This window comes from Papaver somniferum, chromosome 10 (genome assembly GCF_003573695.1).
Source record: "Papaver somniferum cultivar HN1 chromosome 10, ASM357369v1, whole genome shotgun sequence".
Lineage (NCBI taxonomy): Eukaryota > Viridiplantae > Streptophyta > Magnoliopsida > Ranunculales > Papaveraceae > Papaver > Papaver somniferum.
The window spans coordinates 129215340-129231969 of record NC_039367.1 but is presented as its reverse complement, the minus strand read 5'-3'; the positions used below and the strand labels follow the sequence as shown (position 1 = coordinate 129231969).

The 16630-nt window shown below is 38.0% G+C and overlaps 1 protein-coding gene, 1 non-coding gene and 1 pseudogene across 2 annotated transcripts; 2 read left to right on the top strand and 1 right to left on the bottom strand.

Annotated features, from left to right (window-relative positions):
• Positions 1 to 5699: 5699 nt before the first annotated feature.
• LOC113316210 lies at positions 5700 to 6401 on the bottom strand (annotated as a pseudogene).
• A 367-nt stretch (positions 6402 to 6768) lies between these two features.
• On the top strand, positions 6769 to 6840 carry TRNAN-GUU. Its single transcript has one exon. It is a non-coding gene; the product is annotated as a tRNA-Asn (tRNA).
• An 8448-nt stretch (positions 6841 to 15288) lies between these two features.
• On the top strand, positions 15289 to 15825 carry LOC113316209. Its single transcript, XM_026564429.1, has one exon. The coding sequence runs from the start codon at positions 15289 to 15291 to the stop codon at positions 15823 to 15825; it is 537 nt and encodes a 178-aa protein (XP_026420214.1).
• Positions 15826 to 16630: the final 805 nt, after the last annotated feature.

Below are 16630 nucleotides of genomic sequence, written 5' to 3'. Positions count from 1 at the left end.
TCTCATGCGTTGCTATCTCAAGCATGTTTGTCAATGTTAGTGATCAAAACTATGAGTCTTGATTTCTAGTATGCATAGATAAGTCTCGGACTAGGATAGAAAAGTGTAGTTGATCTCAAGGACTTCATGGAGATTCATCATACAACAACGAAGATCTACTCAAGGATCTGTGGAACTTCATCAACAAAAAGGTATGTGGAGACTTGAACTTATCTATTACTCAAAAGTCTATCTCTTTTATATCTTACTTATTATGAGACAAAATTCGTATGCTATATAGACTGGATCATACACATTTGATATTTCGATCCGAGTATATCTCGCCTATCTATATCTCGAAATCATGTGTTGGTAAAGCGTTTCTCTTTGATCGGGTTTATCTTCTCCTAATGACGAAAGTCATAATGTTTCAATCACTTTGAAAATCGCTTTGACGAGAAATAGTGTAACAACTATATAACGTCCTCTAAGAATGTTTCAATGGTTGGAATGAGAGTTTAGGTCTATATAACCAATGATGGATATAAGCATTGTGTGGAAACACATATGTGCATAAGTCATATTCCTTAATTCGAAGTTTGCGAACTTTATTGATTGAGAGAAACCGGAGGAATTGGCTTTGCCAAGTCCGCGAACTCAGTTTGCGAACTGATGGAAGTTCTCTTGCCGAGAATTTCTGCTGGGATTTTCCAAAAAATCGTTTGCGTGTTTAGTCTGTGAACTCAGTCCGCGAACCTAGTCCGCGAACTGGCGGAAGTCTCCTTGCTGAGATTTTCTGCTGAGTTTGGAAAACTCTGCCGATTGTCTTAATTCCGCGAACTTTTTTGCGTACTTGATTGGGTTATGATCTAAAGATGTGCTATGAACATGAAACTTAAATTACTAAGGAATGCAGTATGCAAACCGTGGCTACAAATTTCATGAGCCGATTCAATCGAATCGAATCATCTTTGTTTCAATTGTGTCTTGTGTAGTTACATAAGATCTCATAGCAATTGAACAACTCTCTAACTAGTTCATTTGAGTCAATTGAACTAGTTATGGTGAAGAAGAAAAAGGTTAATATGAAATTCTCATATGGTTGACCTTTTGGGTTACTATATTGAACCAACATACACGTACACGTTTGGGCACGGTTTTTACAAACCCAGTAAACGTATATCTCAAGTGTGTGTGACAAGCTAAGTTTTCGATCTAACGGTTGAGAAATATTAGCTTGAATCTAAATCAGGTTTTCATCTAACGGTAAATATTGATTGCTTTGTAACTAAGGCAAAACCCTGATTTGAAGATTATATATAAGAGACATCTAGCATTGGGAAAAAACTAATCCCCACTCGTCTGTGTGTTACTAGTGCGCTCGCTAGAGTCGATCCTCCTCAAACCTTTGGTTTTCTTCTCTAAAACCAGGTTAACGACTTAAAGACTTCATTGGGATTGTGAAGCCAGACCGATACTACTTTTATCGTAGTTGTGTGATCTGATCTTGCATATTCTATCGTACGAGTACAATCTTATTGATTGGCTTGAGATCATGAGAGTTCTTCGATAGGAAAGATAAAGAATTCGCAAACATCTTTGTCTCACTGTTTGTGATTCCTCGACGTCCTCTTGTGTATTCAAGTAAGACTGTTGAGAGGTGATTGATTAATCTAGGTTGTTCTTCGGGAATATAAGACCGGATTACCAATTGGTTCCTGTTCACCTTGATTTCATATCTTAAGACGGAACAAAAACCTAGGGTTTTTCTGTGGGAGACAGATTTATCCTTTGATAGACTTTTCTGTGTGAGACAGATTTGTTTATTATCAAATCTGCGATTTTGGGTTGTAGCAACTCTTGGTTGTGGGTGAGATCAGCTAAGGGAATCAAGTGCGCAGTATCTTGCTGGGATCAGAGGCGTAGGGAGTACAAATGTACCTTGAATTAGTGGGAGACTGATTGGGGTTCAACTATAGTCCAGTCTGAAGTTAGCTTGGAGTAGGCTAGTGTCTTTAGCGGCTTAATACAGTGTGTATTCAATCTGGACTAGGTCTCGGGGTTTTTCTGCACTTGCGGTTTCCTTGTTAACAAAATTTCTGGTGTTTGTGTTATTTCTTTTCCGCATTATATTTGTTATATAATTGAAATAATACAGGTTGTACGTTAAAGTTTAATCTATTAGCGATCCGACCTTGTGGTTGTTGATTTCATTGATTAACACTTGGATATTGGTCTTTGGTACCATCCAAGTTATTACTTGTGTTTGATTAAAGACTCGCTATTGTTTTAGCTTGAGTAAATCAAAACAAGTGAGAGATATTAACTCCTTGAGATACTTTAATCTAGATTGAGTCTGACTGTCTAGTTGATTCTCTAGCAAAGTATTTCGGAGTTAGTCCATACAGATTGCTAATCGAAATATTGGGTGGTGTTGTTAGACCCAGGCTTTTTCAACTCCGTTCCTTGAATTCCCCGACTGGATTTCATGGATTAATAATAGATGCTCAACTCATTTTATTATTCCGTTTCATGAATCATTCCCAGCAGAATTTCATGAATTAGTAATAAATACTCCACAATCGGGCGTCTGACCGTCATCGAGTAAGTCCTGAGAAAATGGTACATGTGTACTTGACAAATAATGCACAGACGAACACCCAAATACACGAACGAACGATCAAAGTACGGACAAACGAGCAACTCATGGAAATAAAATAATAATTAATAAAATAAGCTAGAGGCGTGGGACTGGGCCTACCGGCCGTCCGGTCATGCTGTGGCCGGTCCCCTCCATTATTTTATTTCACTAATATTTTATTCCCTCATCTCACAGGGTTTCCCTCACTTGAGCAAACTCCCTCGTTTGTGAGAAACTCTTAGCTTTCCATACTTTCATCAACAAAAAATAGGAAAGGTGTCACGGGACCGGGCCACTTAGCCGGACGGCCATGCCCTAGCCGTGGACGGTCCCACACCTCACAATTCCTTATTTTCTCATATTATTATTTCCATCATCTCATGGAACTCCATCGTTTGACTGAAAACCCTAGTTTTTCAATAAGTTCTCAAATATTGCTCAAACCATGGAAAAGCCAAAAAGTCAAATGGTCACTCGACCGACTAGGCTTCCCACGCCAAAAATTAAAATATCGTTATTTTAATATTCTCAAATTATCTGTCGCATGTGAAAAGTTCTTCTTGCTCATTCGAGCAAAAATTGAGAGTTTCAGTCAAGATCAAACTCTTCTGAAAATCCAAAACATTGCTCGAACGATCGTCAGAAAATACCAAAACTCTCAGGACTAAGACATGGACACCGTGATGACACGGGTATGCTTCCTTGAATGACCAAGGCCATCCCTAAGGCTTGCAAGGAGCCGGTCCCACATATATTCACAATTTTGTCCTAATTTACTAGCAGTTGCTCATATTGGGTCCAAACTCTCTCCAACCAACTTGGGACTCTCTCAAACGACTGGAAATTGGTCCCACGACCACCAAGGTTCGGTCCCTTGCTCATCTGCTCGAACATTGGTCCAACTATCAATATTCATTAATTCACTGAACGAGCAATACTCGCTCAATTGTTCAAATATTGATCCAGTTATCAATATTCAGTGATTCATCGAGTGAGCAATACTTGCTCAAATGCTCGATTCACAGTAATTTATCGATCAATTGCTGGAGTAATATTTACTCAGACTATCACATTTATTCGAGAACTGTGTCCTAGAAGACGTTGGATCCATGAATGCTCCACTGAACAAATTTATACCCATTTTTTAATCAAATCAAACGCCTGACTAGTCAAATCCACGTTCGTGAGACATCAATCACGTCACATGGGGGATATCCATTAGGGTTTTGGTCTGGAGGCCTACAACACGTGTGTTCATCCACGATGAGAAATGTGAGTAAGTCGTGCAAGCAGTTGAGGGAGTTAAAAAATTAGTGGGTGGACAATTAACCAACCTTCTCACGTACGAGGAACTAGTGAAACCACGATTTCCCACGTTCCCACTCTTTCACTCGAGCATCTGTCACACTTACTGGAGATCAATATGTTTTACATTTTCCAGCAATATAAATAAGTCTCTGAGTCCATGATTGAAAGGCAGTACGAAAAACACACAGAAAATCCACGAGATATTGAACAGACAATCCATCGTATAACTAAGAAACGTGTGACCAACACTCTTTCAATCACTCAAACTTATTCATCATTTGCAGAAACCCACAACACATTCATAGATTACCATTGTCCTCACACACTTGTCAGCTTCCCTCCTACATATCAACCCTCTTCCCTCTTTGTGATCGAATTGACTCTGGAACGGCCATTGACTTGGTTTAGGACGGAGTCCTACATATAGATCTCTCGAACTTAAAAGCACTCCCGTGCAGTGCATTTGTTTGAGGTTAGGCAGTTTGCTCGGTTGAGGAGTCTTCGATCGCTCGGTCATCTCTTGGTTCCCTAGAAAACCAGCAAATCGTTTTTCCCCATCTACAAGATTTTGTCCAAAAAATGGGGGGAATGGATATTTGTTTGAAACGGTTCCCAAATACCTGTTTTACGTCTTTGAGCACGCATAGATCCTTTGATTATATCTCGACGAAAATCCGATTCTTGCGCATAACGTAGGACAAACACTTCTTCTAATTCATCATTAGTATTCGTTGTACTATTTGTACGTTTGGTATCTGTAAAAATGACTACGTGGTTGGCCTTTCTTGACCTAATTTCATGATCCTCAGCCGTTTCTTCTAAAATTGTTCCATCTTGTTGCTCCAAACTGGTAATCAATTTGTATGACCATTGAGGAACTTCTTTACGTATTTCTTTTATTCCAGTGGATTCCTTTATTATTCTTTGATGATGTTTATCGGGTGTAACCGCATCAAATAAATATTTCGTTCTATTTTCTGAATTAAGTTTTCCTTCTTCTGGAAGGAAGTATATTCCCTCAAATTTTTCCTTTTTTTCTTCAAATTCTTGGTAGTTTGTGGGAAGTATATTATGAAATTTATTTATCCAAATCCAACCTTCTTCTGAGAAAGTCTCATTCATATTCAAACTTGAGTTAAATACTTTTTTTTTCGCTTCCGCAGCGGGTTCCGTTCAAAAAAGGATCATACCCTTCAGGCAGGCAGTCTTGTTCAGTCTCATCATTGCATAATCTAATCATTTTTTCAAGTACATCCAGTTTCAGAGACCCCTTTCTAGAGCATCAATTCTATTGAAAAATGCGTTGTTTATGTTATTTTTTTTCGTTGGTATAAACCCAATTATTATACAATTCTTCAGAAGAGGATTTTTCAGTTGTGGACAAAGGTATCTTTCCTTTTATCATTTCCAAAAATATTGACAAGCTAGGTGGATATGTAAAATAGATTCTTTCTTTTCCATCACTTTCACATGTAAAAAAAAAATAGTGTGACATTTCGTCTCGGACAACATCTTCAAATTGATCATTATTTTTGACATATCGCACTGGACGATTCCATCGTTTATAGTCAAAAAGAAGAGTAACAAGAGGGTTTTCAAACCAGAGGAGGTCTTTATCTTCTTTAAGTTTAAGTATTTGCAACTTCGAATTTTCTTTCGAACAAAAGGAAGGGGAAGGGTCTTCTTCGATGGATCCTTCTTCCTGTTTAGTCCCCTTCGTTTCGGAAATTGTTTCGATTTCTACATCTGTTTCTCCCTCACTTTCCCCCCTTTATTCCGTTTCGGCAGTTTCTTCTTTTAGTTTCTTAGTAACAATTGGAGACGGTATTCTTCCTAAATAGTAGACACAGGTGATAAATAAGAGAATACTAAAGATTCGAGCCATAAAATTTCTCAATTATGACACAAGGTACTTATTCGATCTAATAGAATTATTTTTTTCGTATCTAGAATAATACGAATCCAACCCATTTCATGAATAAAATGTGATAAATTAACCAACCAAGAAAACTACTTGTTACAAATAACATCTTGTTGTTGCATTGAAACATATAAATGTTGACTAATCTGGCTAATGTTGAACTCGGTAAAATGAATTGGTTGAATAATTGAAAAATGAGATTATTCAGGAATACACATTGAATGCTGAGATTATGCATTGAGTTTCTGGTAGTAGATCCATAATCAAAAACGTTTTTGTGGTTGTTCCAGAAGAAATGAAACAAAAGATACGGTAGAACTAGGACAGTTATTGTATGAGGTCTACCCAATGCTAGATGGAGAAGCATATAATATATCGATATGAACATTATGAGCTGTCCCATAATAAAACCTGTTGTTGATGATACCTCCTTCTCGGTTCCTTCTTCCATAACCCGAGCTCGGAGAAAGAAGAGATAGAGGGCCCTATGGAGAATGTGGTTAGAAATCCGTAATAGAGTCCGACAACAACGATCGAATTTATTATCTTCATGCATAAGGATAATAGATTACCTAGTAGAAAATATTTCAAAATCATCACAAACCCCCTTTTTTCTTTTCTATTGCAATTTGTCAATTATTATATGATGATTTCTTAACTTTCCATATGTAGAAACAGAAACAGATAGACTAGAAACGACATCTCTTATGTCAATGATACCAAAGGGATATTAAATGAATGGAATTGAGATATGGATGGAATATAATGAAATAGAGACACTTTGAGGTTCCCTATGAAATGAGGCATGGAACGAAGCCACTATGAAGAAGTTTCGGGAGTTACGAATGAAACTTCGGGCTCATATTGGTCATGGGTTGAGAATGGGAATTGAACTCTATGAGCTCGAATTTCCCGTTGTTCCTCAGTAGCTCAGTGGTAGAGCGGTCGGCTGTTAACTGATTGGTCGTAGGTTCGAATCCTACTTGGGGAGATTTTATTCATTCTGGATGAAAGAATTCAGAATGAAATGAAAGGGCTCGCGTTGACCATAGGAGTAGGTAACCCGTTCCATGTCTTTATTTCTATTTCACTCTATCCCATCGTATCACATTCTGTTCTACAATATTTGAGAATCGCCGTCAATACCTCGGTGTAGATCCGGGATTATCCTTTGTTCCATAGCCCTGGGGATATTTATAACTAGCCAATTAATCATTCTCAGATGTACTAGTACTAGCAGTGCATCAAAGATGCAGTCATCGATTCTCCCGAGAGGCTACAATTACCGTGAGAAAACATATTAATGACGAGTCATGCTTTTTTGCGATGCTACTAATACTTGTACTTGCTCTGCTAGTCAGCCCAAGCCTGACTGAGGAAGAATATGGATTCGGGTCGGGCAGAATTTTTTTCATGATGGAATCATTCGCGATAAATAAAAAAAAAAAAGTAAGACCATTCCGTTTCGACAAAAGACTCACACCCAAGTTACATAATTTTTGGTCCATTATCCCGATCAGTATTTTCCTACCCCCAGAGGTAAAGGAAAGGTCCTTCCCTTTTGGGCCAGTTGTAGGCGAGGAGGGATTTGAACCCCCGACATTGTGGTTCGTAGCCACGTGCTCTAATCCTCTGAGCTACAGGACCCACCCCATCTCCACAGGATCTGTTCTCGGGAGTACCCTAAAAAAGTAACCTTTCCTCATCCATTTCACTTCGGGTTAAGAAGATGTGGAAAGCGCGTTTATCCCTAGAAGAAGGGTGCCTTCCGAGGTGTGAAGTGGGAGAGAAGGGATGTCATAATTGGGGTTTTGAAGAAAACAACCTTTTCATTTTTGTTTTCATATTGAATAAGTAATAAGAATGAGAGGTGTTAACCTTTTTATCATCCTGGCGTCGAGCTATTTTTCCGCAGGACCTCCCCTACAGTATCGTCACTGCAGTAGAGTTTAACCACCAAGTTCGGGATGGATTGGTGTGGTTCCTCTATGCCTAGGACACCAGAATATCGAACCATGAACGAATAAAGACATGAGAAAAAAGCATATTTATTATATTGGTTGGTGATTGTGAGGCCCTAATTCTTGACTGGAGGGGACACCAAAGGCCTCTGCCCTTCCATCCCTTGGATAGAGAGGGAGGGCAGAGCTTTTGGTTTTTCATGTTGTCAAAGTGTTGAACAATGGTTTTTTCGTGTTTTCGAAGAGTTGAACAATGAAAATAGATGGCGAGTGCCTGATCGAATTGATCGGGTCATGTAGGAACAAGGTTCAAGTCTATCAGTCTGTTAGGATGCCTCAGCTGCATACATCACTACACTTCCACTTGACACCTATCGTAATGATAAACGACTCGTCTCGTTGTGACCTTCTCTTGGATTCTCAAAACTTCTGTCGCTCTATCCCCGCAGGGGAAGAGAACCCGTCGCTGTCTCGGCTGTGCTACCGGAGGCTTTGGGGAAGTCGGAATAGGAGAGCACTCATCTTGGGGTGGGATTATTACTTAGATGCTTTCAGCAGTTATCCGCTCCGCACTTGGCTACCCAGCGTTTACCGTGGGCACGATAACTGGTATACCAGAGGTGCGTCCTTCCCGGTCCTCTCAATGCTCTAACGCCCACACCGCGTATGGACCGAACTGTCTCACAGCGTTCTGAACCCAGCTCACGTACCGCTTTAATGGGCGAACAACCCAACCCTTGGAACATACTACAGCCCCAGTTGGCGAAGAGCCGACATCGAGGTGCCAAACCTTCCCGTCGATGTGAACTCTTGGGGAAGATCAGCATGTTATCCCTAGAGTAACTTTTATCCGTTGAGCGATGGCCAGTCCACTCGGCACCATCGGATTACTAAGGCCGAATTTCGTCCATGCACGACGGGTGGGTCTTGCAGTCAATCTCCCTTATGCCTTTTCACTCAAGGGCCAATCTCCGTACGCCCCGAGGAAACCTTTGCACGCCTCCATTACCTTTTGGGAGGCCTACGCCCCATAGAAACCGTCTACCTGAGACTGTCCCTTGGCCCGTAGGTCCTGTAACAAGGTTAGATTTCTAGCTCTTCCAGATTGGTATCTCACTGATGGCTCGGACCCCCCGGAAGGAGGCCTTCTTCGCCTTCCACCTAAGTTGCGCAGGAAAATCCCAAAGCCAATCCCAGGGAACTGTAAAGCTTCATAGGGTCTTTCTATCTAGGTGCAGGTAGTCCGCATCTTCACAGACATGTTTATTTCACCGAGCCTCTCTCTGAGACAGTGCCCATATCGTTACGTCTTTTGTGCGGGTCGGAACTTACCCGAGAAGAAATTTCGCTACCTTACGACAGTTATAGTTACGGTCGCCGTTCACCGGGGCTTCGGTCGCCGGATTCTCTGTCATTAGGTCACCAATTCCTTGACCTTCCGGCACTGGGCAGGCGTCAGCCCCCATACATGGTCTTACGACTTTGCGGAGACCTGTGTTTTTGGTAAACAGTTGCCCCGGCCTGGTCACTGCGACCCTCTTTGTGAGGAGGCACCCTTTCTCCCGAATTTACGGGGATATTTTACCGAGTTCCTTAGAGAGAGTTGTCTCGCGCCCCCAGGTATTCTCTACCTACCTACCTGTGTCGGTTTCGGGTACAAGTACCCTTTTGTAGAAGGTCGTTCGAGCTTTTCCTGTGAGTATGGCATGAGTTACTTCAGCGCCGTAGCGCCTGGTACTCGGACATTGGCTCGAGGAATTTTCTCTACCCCTTCTTACCCTAAGGTCACCTTACCCTAAGTTCATGATTTTTCTAAGAGACTTAAGGGTACACTACACATTAATTCTCCCCTTTTTGAACCGGGCGAGTTGAGGAGAGAGTGAGGATCGGCGATCAACTCAGTTGAAGAAAATCAAAAATTTCTGTTGTTGAATTCTGTGCTCTTCATTAATTTCAGGTGATTTTTCTTGAATTCATAAATGATAGGCGGCAGTTCTCATCTTGTTTACTCTAGTTTTTGGTTTAAATTTGTCTGAATCTAGTTTATAGTTTGAAAAACCATTGAACAAAGTTTCGATGGGAAAAAATTTGGATCTGGTTTTTTTGGTGATTCTACAAAAAATTCAGATGAACGTAGAATGGATGAACCTGAAGTTTGTATTTCAGATGAAGATATAGATACTTGTATTAATGAATGGCGATTTATCCTAATAAGTAGATTGGATTTTTCGAAGTTTTCATTGGAAATTGCTGAAAAATCTCTGAAATCACAATGGAAGATTAAGGGTAACTGTCAACTAATACCTTTGGGTAAAGTATTTTTTGTTATCAAACTTGAAAATGAAGAAGATAAATACCATGTTTGGTCTGGATATTGGGAGGTTGAGAAGCAGAGTGTGAAACTTCGTAATTGGGAACCGAATTTTAAACCAGCAAATCAAAAAACCTTTACTGCTTTTGTTTGGTTTCAATTACCAGGTTTAAGTATTGAATATTGGACAGAGAAGATTCCGTTAGACACTGGGAGAGCTTTTGGTAGACCAATAAAGGTTGATGATTTTACTGTGCAAAGGAAAATTGGTTATTATGCTAGTGCGTTGGTTGAGATTGATCTTGCTAAAGCCATTCCAGATAAAGTATGGGTCAAGACTAAATATGGAGGTTTCTCACAGAAGATTCTCATTCCTAAGATTCCTAAATTTTGCTCTTATTGTCAGGTGGTTGGTCATTTGGTATATGAATGCAGAATCAAAAGGAAAGAATCAACTCAAAAAGAAGGTGGTAAAGAAAATTTATCTTCTGAGAATATTTCTGGTAGAAGAAAAAAAAACAAGAGGATAAAAACTTACTCTTTGGCTTTGATATTTGTCAGCCTAATACTGAAGATTCTTTTGTTGGTATTTATGATTCTCAACAATCTCAAGAAGTTACTACTCCAAAACTATAGGGAGGAGGATAAATTGACTTCTGGGGGATTTGAAGTTCTTAAGGAGGTGGAACCAGCTCTTGATTCAATTAAAGAATTCCCTCCTTTAGAGACATCTAGAATGCTTGAAATTGGTCTTTCTTCTAATACAAATGTTGTCAAGATACTCCCAGCTGTGAAAGAAGTTATATTGGAGGTTCCTAAAAAAGTAGAATTACCAAAAGTTATTACAAGAAAACAAGATGCAAAACATGTTAGTAAAAATGACAATGGGAGGAAACGTCCTCCTATTCCAAAATCTCCTTCTAAATGAGAGTGTTATTTTGGAATATAAGACGCTTAAGGAGAAAAAAATCCAAATTCAAGTTATAAAGTATAGTTAAAAATTTTTGTCCTTCTTTGGTTTGTATTGTTGAACCAAAAGTAAGAGTTACTTCAAAGTATGCTAAGATGTTAAGTTTGGTGGGTATGAAAAATAGTATAATTCATAATAGTAGTGATGAAAAGAAAGGTAATATCTGGTTATGTTGGGATTTTGCTTTATCTGATCCACAAGTTATTTCCAGTACTCAGCAAGCTATAACTGTCAAATTTGAAGGTGTTCTAATTATTGGAATTCATGGTGCTAATCTTACTCTGGATAGGAAACTTCTGTGGCAGGAATTGGAGATGATAAATACTTATAATCTTCCTTGGATGGTGATTGGTGCCTTTAATGCAGTCTTGTCTATGAATGAAAAAAGGGAGGCAGACATCCATTAAGAGAAACTATGATGGATTTTAATCATTGTTTGAGTTCATGTGGTTTAATAAGTGCACCAAAAACTGGTATTGAGTTCTCTTGGTGCAATAATAGAGCTGCTTTGAAAATAATTTTATGTTATTTAGACATAGCTTTTTACAATTCTAAATGGTTGGATATATATCCTCACTAGGAATATAATGTAGGAGCTAGAGGTGTTTCAGACCATAGTCCCTGTGTGGAGCTAATAAATCAATTCCAAAAACCCATAATGTTCCTTTTAGAGCTCTGAAAGCTTGGTTATCTCATGACAACTTTCTGCAAGTGGTTGAAGAAGCTTGGAAAAGAGAAGTGCAAGGTACACCAATCTTTATTTATATGTCTAAACTGAAGACCTTGAAGACTATTTTGAAGAAATGGAATTGGGAAGTTTTTGGAGATTTGAATGCAAAAGTGCTGCAAGCTGATGAGAATGTACTGAAAGCCACCTTAAATTCTGATAACAATCCTGATAACATTCAATTATCAAATGAATTAGTTACAGCAAGAGGAATTCAGCAGTTAATGACAAGCCAGTTAAGAGAAATTTTGTACCAAAAATCCAGAGTCAAGTAGTTGAAGGAAGGTGCTTCTTCCAACACAAGATTCTTCCACAACAATATGAAGATAAGACAAGCTCATAACCATATCTCTGAAATTGAAAATGAAGATGGAAATATGGTGGCCTCTCAACAAGAAATTGCATCAGTTCTGGTAAAGAATTTTGGATCGAAATTCAAATTCAATGAGGTGCAAATTTCAGATGATTTATTACACTCTATTCCTGAAATTTTAAATGCTGGTGATAGGTGCTTTATAGATAATATTCCTTGTGCATCTGAGATCAAGGTTGTTGTTTATGATTTGGATACTGATAGTTCTCCTGGCCCTGATGGGTTTGGAGGTTGGTTTTATAGGAAATGCTGGGGAATAATTGGTACTGATGTGGTCTTGGCTATTCAATATTGTTGGAGAAGGGGATATATCCCAAATGGGCTTAATTCAAATTTTTTGGTTCTCTTTCCTAAAGTTCAGAGTGCAAAGAAACCAAATCAGTTTAAACCCATTGGTCTAGCTAATTTCTTCTTCAAAATTTTTACTAAGATCCTGACAATGATAATTAGCAGCTTATTATGCAAGATTATAAATCCACAGCAAGGAGCTTTTATCAAGGGTAAAACTATACAAGAACAAATTGTTTTGCCTTCAGAGAATGGTGAATGAACTAAACACAACAAGAAGAGGTGGTAATGTAGCATTAAAGATTGATATAACACAAGCTTATGATTCACTAAGCTGGGAATTTTTGTTTGCAGTGATGAAAAGAATTGGCTTCTCAGAAAAATGTATAAGTTGGTTAAAGTTAATCTTCTCTTCTGCAAGAATTTCAGTCATGGTGAATGGTGGACCAGAAGGCTATTTCTCAGTTACAGAAGGTTGAGACAAGGTGACCCATTGTCACTCATTCTTTTCATTATAGCTGAGGATGTTCTAAGCAGGGCATTAAATAATATGGTGAAGGAACAGAAATTAATACCAATGGTAAATAGAAATGGTGTTTGTCCAACACATATATTTTTTGCAGATGACTTGTTTTTATTTTGCAATGGTGATAAGAGAAATCTTAGAAGATTAATGAAGACTCTTATGGAATACCAACAATCCTCTGGACAGGTGATCAGTGTAAATAAAAGGAGGTGTTTTGTTGGAGGAACTTCTCAAGTTAGAAAGGAAGAAATTGCTGAGGAAGCTCAGATGCAATTAGAAAAATTTCCTGACAAATATTTAGGTGTAATGCTTTTTCCTGGAAGAGTAAAGTCATGTCATGTGTGGAATGTGGTTGAACTGATTCAAAATAATCTTGCTGGGTGGAAGGGAAAGATGTTAGTATTTCAAGAAAGGTTAACTTTGGTTAAAACTGTATTATGCAGTATCCCTGTATATAATATGTCAATCTACAAGTGGCCTAAGAGTGTACTTAGAGAATGTGAAAAAATCATCAGAAATTTTCTTTGGTCAGGAGATGCATCTGTAAGGAAAGTTGTTACACTAAAATGGGAAAAGTTTGCTCTCCCTTGGAGGAAGGAGGACTTGGTATTAGAAGATTAGAAGTTATCAATAGAGTTTTACTAATGAAGCTACCATGGAAGATTCAACAAGGTAAGGAAGAATGGTCCAAGTTTTTTCAAGCCAAATTCAAGTCTAAAGATGGTACCTGGATTTCTTACTACAAACATTCCTCCATTTGGCCTGGTCTAAAATCTGTTATGACTGATGTTAATAACAACACAAGATGGATTGTGGGTGATGGGAATGACATATAAGTATGGGAAGATAACTGGGTGAAGGACAAAGCACTGAATATTCTCTTCTCTAAGAATGAATATATGCACTTACATAAAAACTTGAAGGTCAGTTCTCTTCTTGTTAATGGTGAATGGAATATTCCTACTGAGTTGCTTGAGTTTTTTGATCCACTTGAATTACCAGTAGTAGATGGTTTAAAAGACAGAATGATTTGGAGTGGTACAACTACAGATAAATTCACTGTAGCATCTGCAGTTCAGTGCATTAGGGATATCTACCCTGCCAAGAATGAATTTAAAACAATGTGGAATGCTTGTGTTCATCCTACAGTGGCCAGCAATGTTTGGAAAATTGTTAGAGGACTGTGTACAACTGATGATAAATTGAAGAAAAGGGGAAGACATTTAGCTTCTAGATGATGCATGTGCAAAAAAACTGAAGAAACTCTGGATCACATTTTGTGGAGCTGTGATTTCAGTAATAGATCATGGCTCTGGATTGGTACAGTCTTCAAATTTAAAAATCCAAGTTACTTCCATGACATTATGGGGATGGCAAATCACAAAAGTTCTGTGATAAAAGAATTATTGATAGTGGTTGCTTTTCTAATTCTGAGATAAATATGGTTCTTGAGAAATAACATTGTTTTTGATGAAGAGGCGGAGAATTTTGAATTGATAAAAAGCAAGATTATTTTCTTAACAGGGGAATGTGAAATAAGGTTGAAAGGATCAATGAAGAATGAAGATTATGATCTCCAGATTCTGAGTTGTTTTGGTATCAAATGCAGGAAACTTATAATGTCAGAATAATGGAAATCTTCTTCACCTTACCAACTGCTCCAAGAATTCTTATTTGTTGTGATGGAGCTTCAAAAGGGAATCCAGGTGTGGCAGGATATGGTTTTGTTGCAAGGAATTGTGAAGAGAAGTTCTTAATAGTTGTAGCAGGTGGAATTGGTGTTGCAGCAAATTTCTTTGCTGAAATAATGGCAATAGTTTGTGCAGGTGAGTGGGTTGTACAGAATAACCATTTGGAGGTATGCTTCATCAGATTCACAGGCTTCCATCTTAGCCTTTAAAAGCAATAATTTGCCTTGGTTTATTATCTCAATATGGAACAAAGTTTGTGCTACTTTATTGGACTATGATTTTGAACATGGTTACAGGGAGATAAATTTTACAGCTGATAAAATAGCCAAACAGGGGAGTAATATGGGAGCAGGCATTGTCAAAATCTACACAGAGAGTGATACTTTCAGTTTAGAATCAACCTCACAATCTTACTATAGATTTTATTGATTTTTTTTCCCATCTTTATGTAAAAGCCTTTGGCTTATTTGTTCTTATTTTGTGTTGATAAAATCCTTTGGCTTATTTGTACTCATTTTGTACTGATAATAGCTAATAAATACAATTTTGATTGAGCAAAAAAAAATAAAAAAATAAGAGACTTAAGGGTAATATGTACAACAATGTAGAAGAATTATGCATCGCGAATTTTTTTAGAGTGGTACATAGGAAGGTTAAAGTGTTGGAGCTTATTGAATGCTTTTGGGAACCACCAGAATTTAATGAGATTATGCTTTGCTGGGATGGAGTGTCTAGGGGAAATACGGGTATAGCCGGGGTTGGTGCTATAGCTCGTGGTGTTGATTTAAGTGTGTTGGGTGCGATGTGGGTTGGTTTTGGGATTCAAACAAACTATTTGGCTGAAATCTTTTGTGTCATTATTGGTTTGGAGTGGGCACTCAAATTTGGTATAGGAAATGTTTGCATTCGTACATATTCTTTGGCTGCGGTTACGGTTTTTTCTGGTAATATTTTGGATCTTCCTTGGTTCATTCAGAGTAGGTGGGTATCTGTTAGAGCAAGGTATAACAACATTCGTTTTATTCACATTTTTAGAGAAGCAAATTTTTCTGTTGACGCGTTAGCAAAAAAGGATGCTTGCTACAAAATGAAGAAGGTCTTAGTTTTGATAATATACCAGATTTTATAAATGCCATTGAATTACCAAATGTAATCTATTTTCGCTTTAAATAGTTTGTAAGTTTTTGGGGTTCCTTACTTCTTTTCTTATGAACAATGTTGTATTTTTTGCTCTTTATTAATATAATTTGGATTTACCAAAAAAAAAAATTGGTGAAATGAAATTAAATAGAAAGAAAAATTATGAGCGATAGATTTTATCAGGGTGGTTGTTTGACCAAATCATGTAACTTGGCAGGTGAATATAAAACTGAACTATTAAAGCATCTAAATTATACAGAGTCGAATGAAGAAAGGAATGTTTCTAAACACATGATTTTTTTATATTTTATTTTTTGTGTGTAGAATCTTTTGGATGAAGCGACTTAAATCAACATCATATACATTTGATACCGAGGAGAAAACATACACAGTATCACTAACAAATTAGTTATCCGAAGATGATGAGTCCCTTATCCAATTGGTTGGACAAAAGAATAAAGCATTTGAAAGTGTTATTGTGCTCGTTGTTGCTTTCCCTACGTCGAACGCCAGAGCATGAATGAAATGGATGATTTGCAAAACATACAACACATTATAATTCATACTAGGATATGGCTCGTGCCGTAACGGCACGAGGTATGGTTTTTTCCTGCTATTTCCGAAGGTTTAGGTCTTTAGACGTTGTTTTCCCTACAGTGATGACCTCGCAGTTGAGTTGTGCTTCCAAAGGAGTAGGATTTACTATCACTCAACGATGTTGCTTCCTTATTTTCTACTTCCTTCGTTACTAATTAATAGATTAGTTTTGTTTTTAGAGAAAATTAAGGAAATTA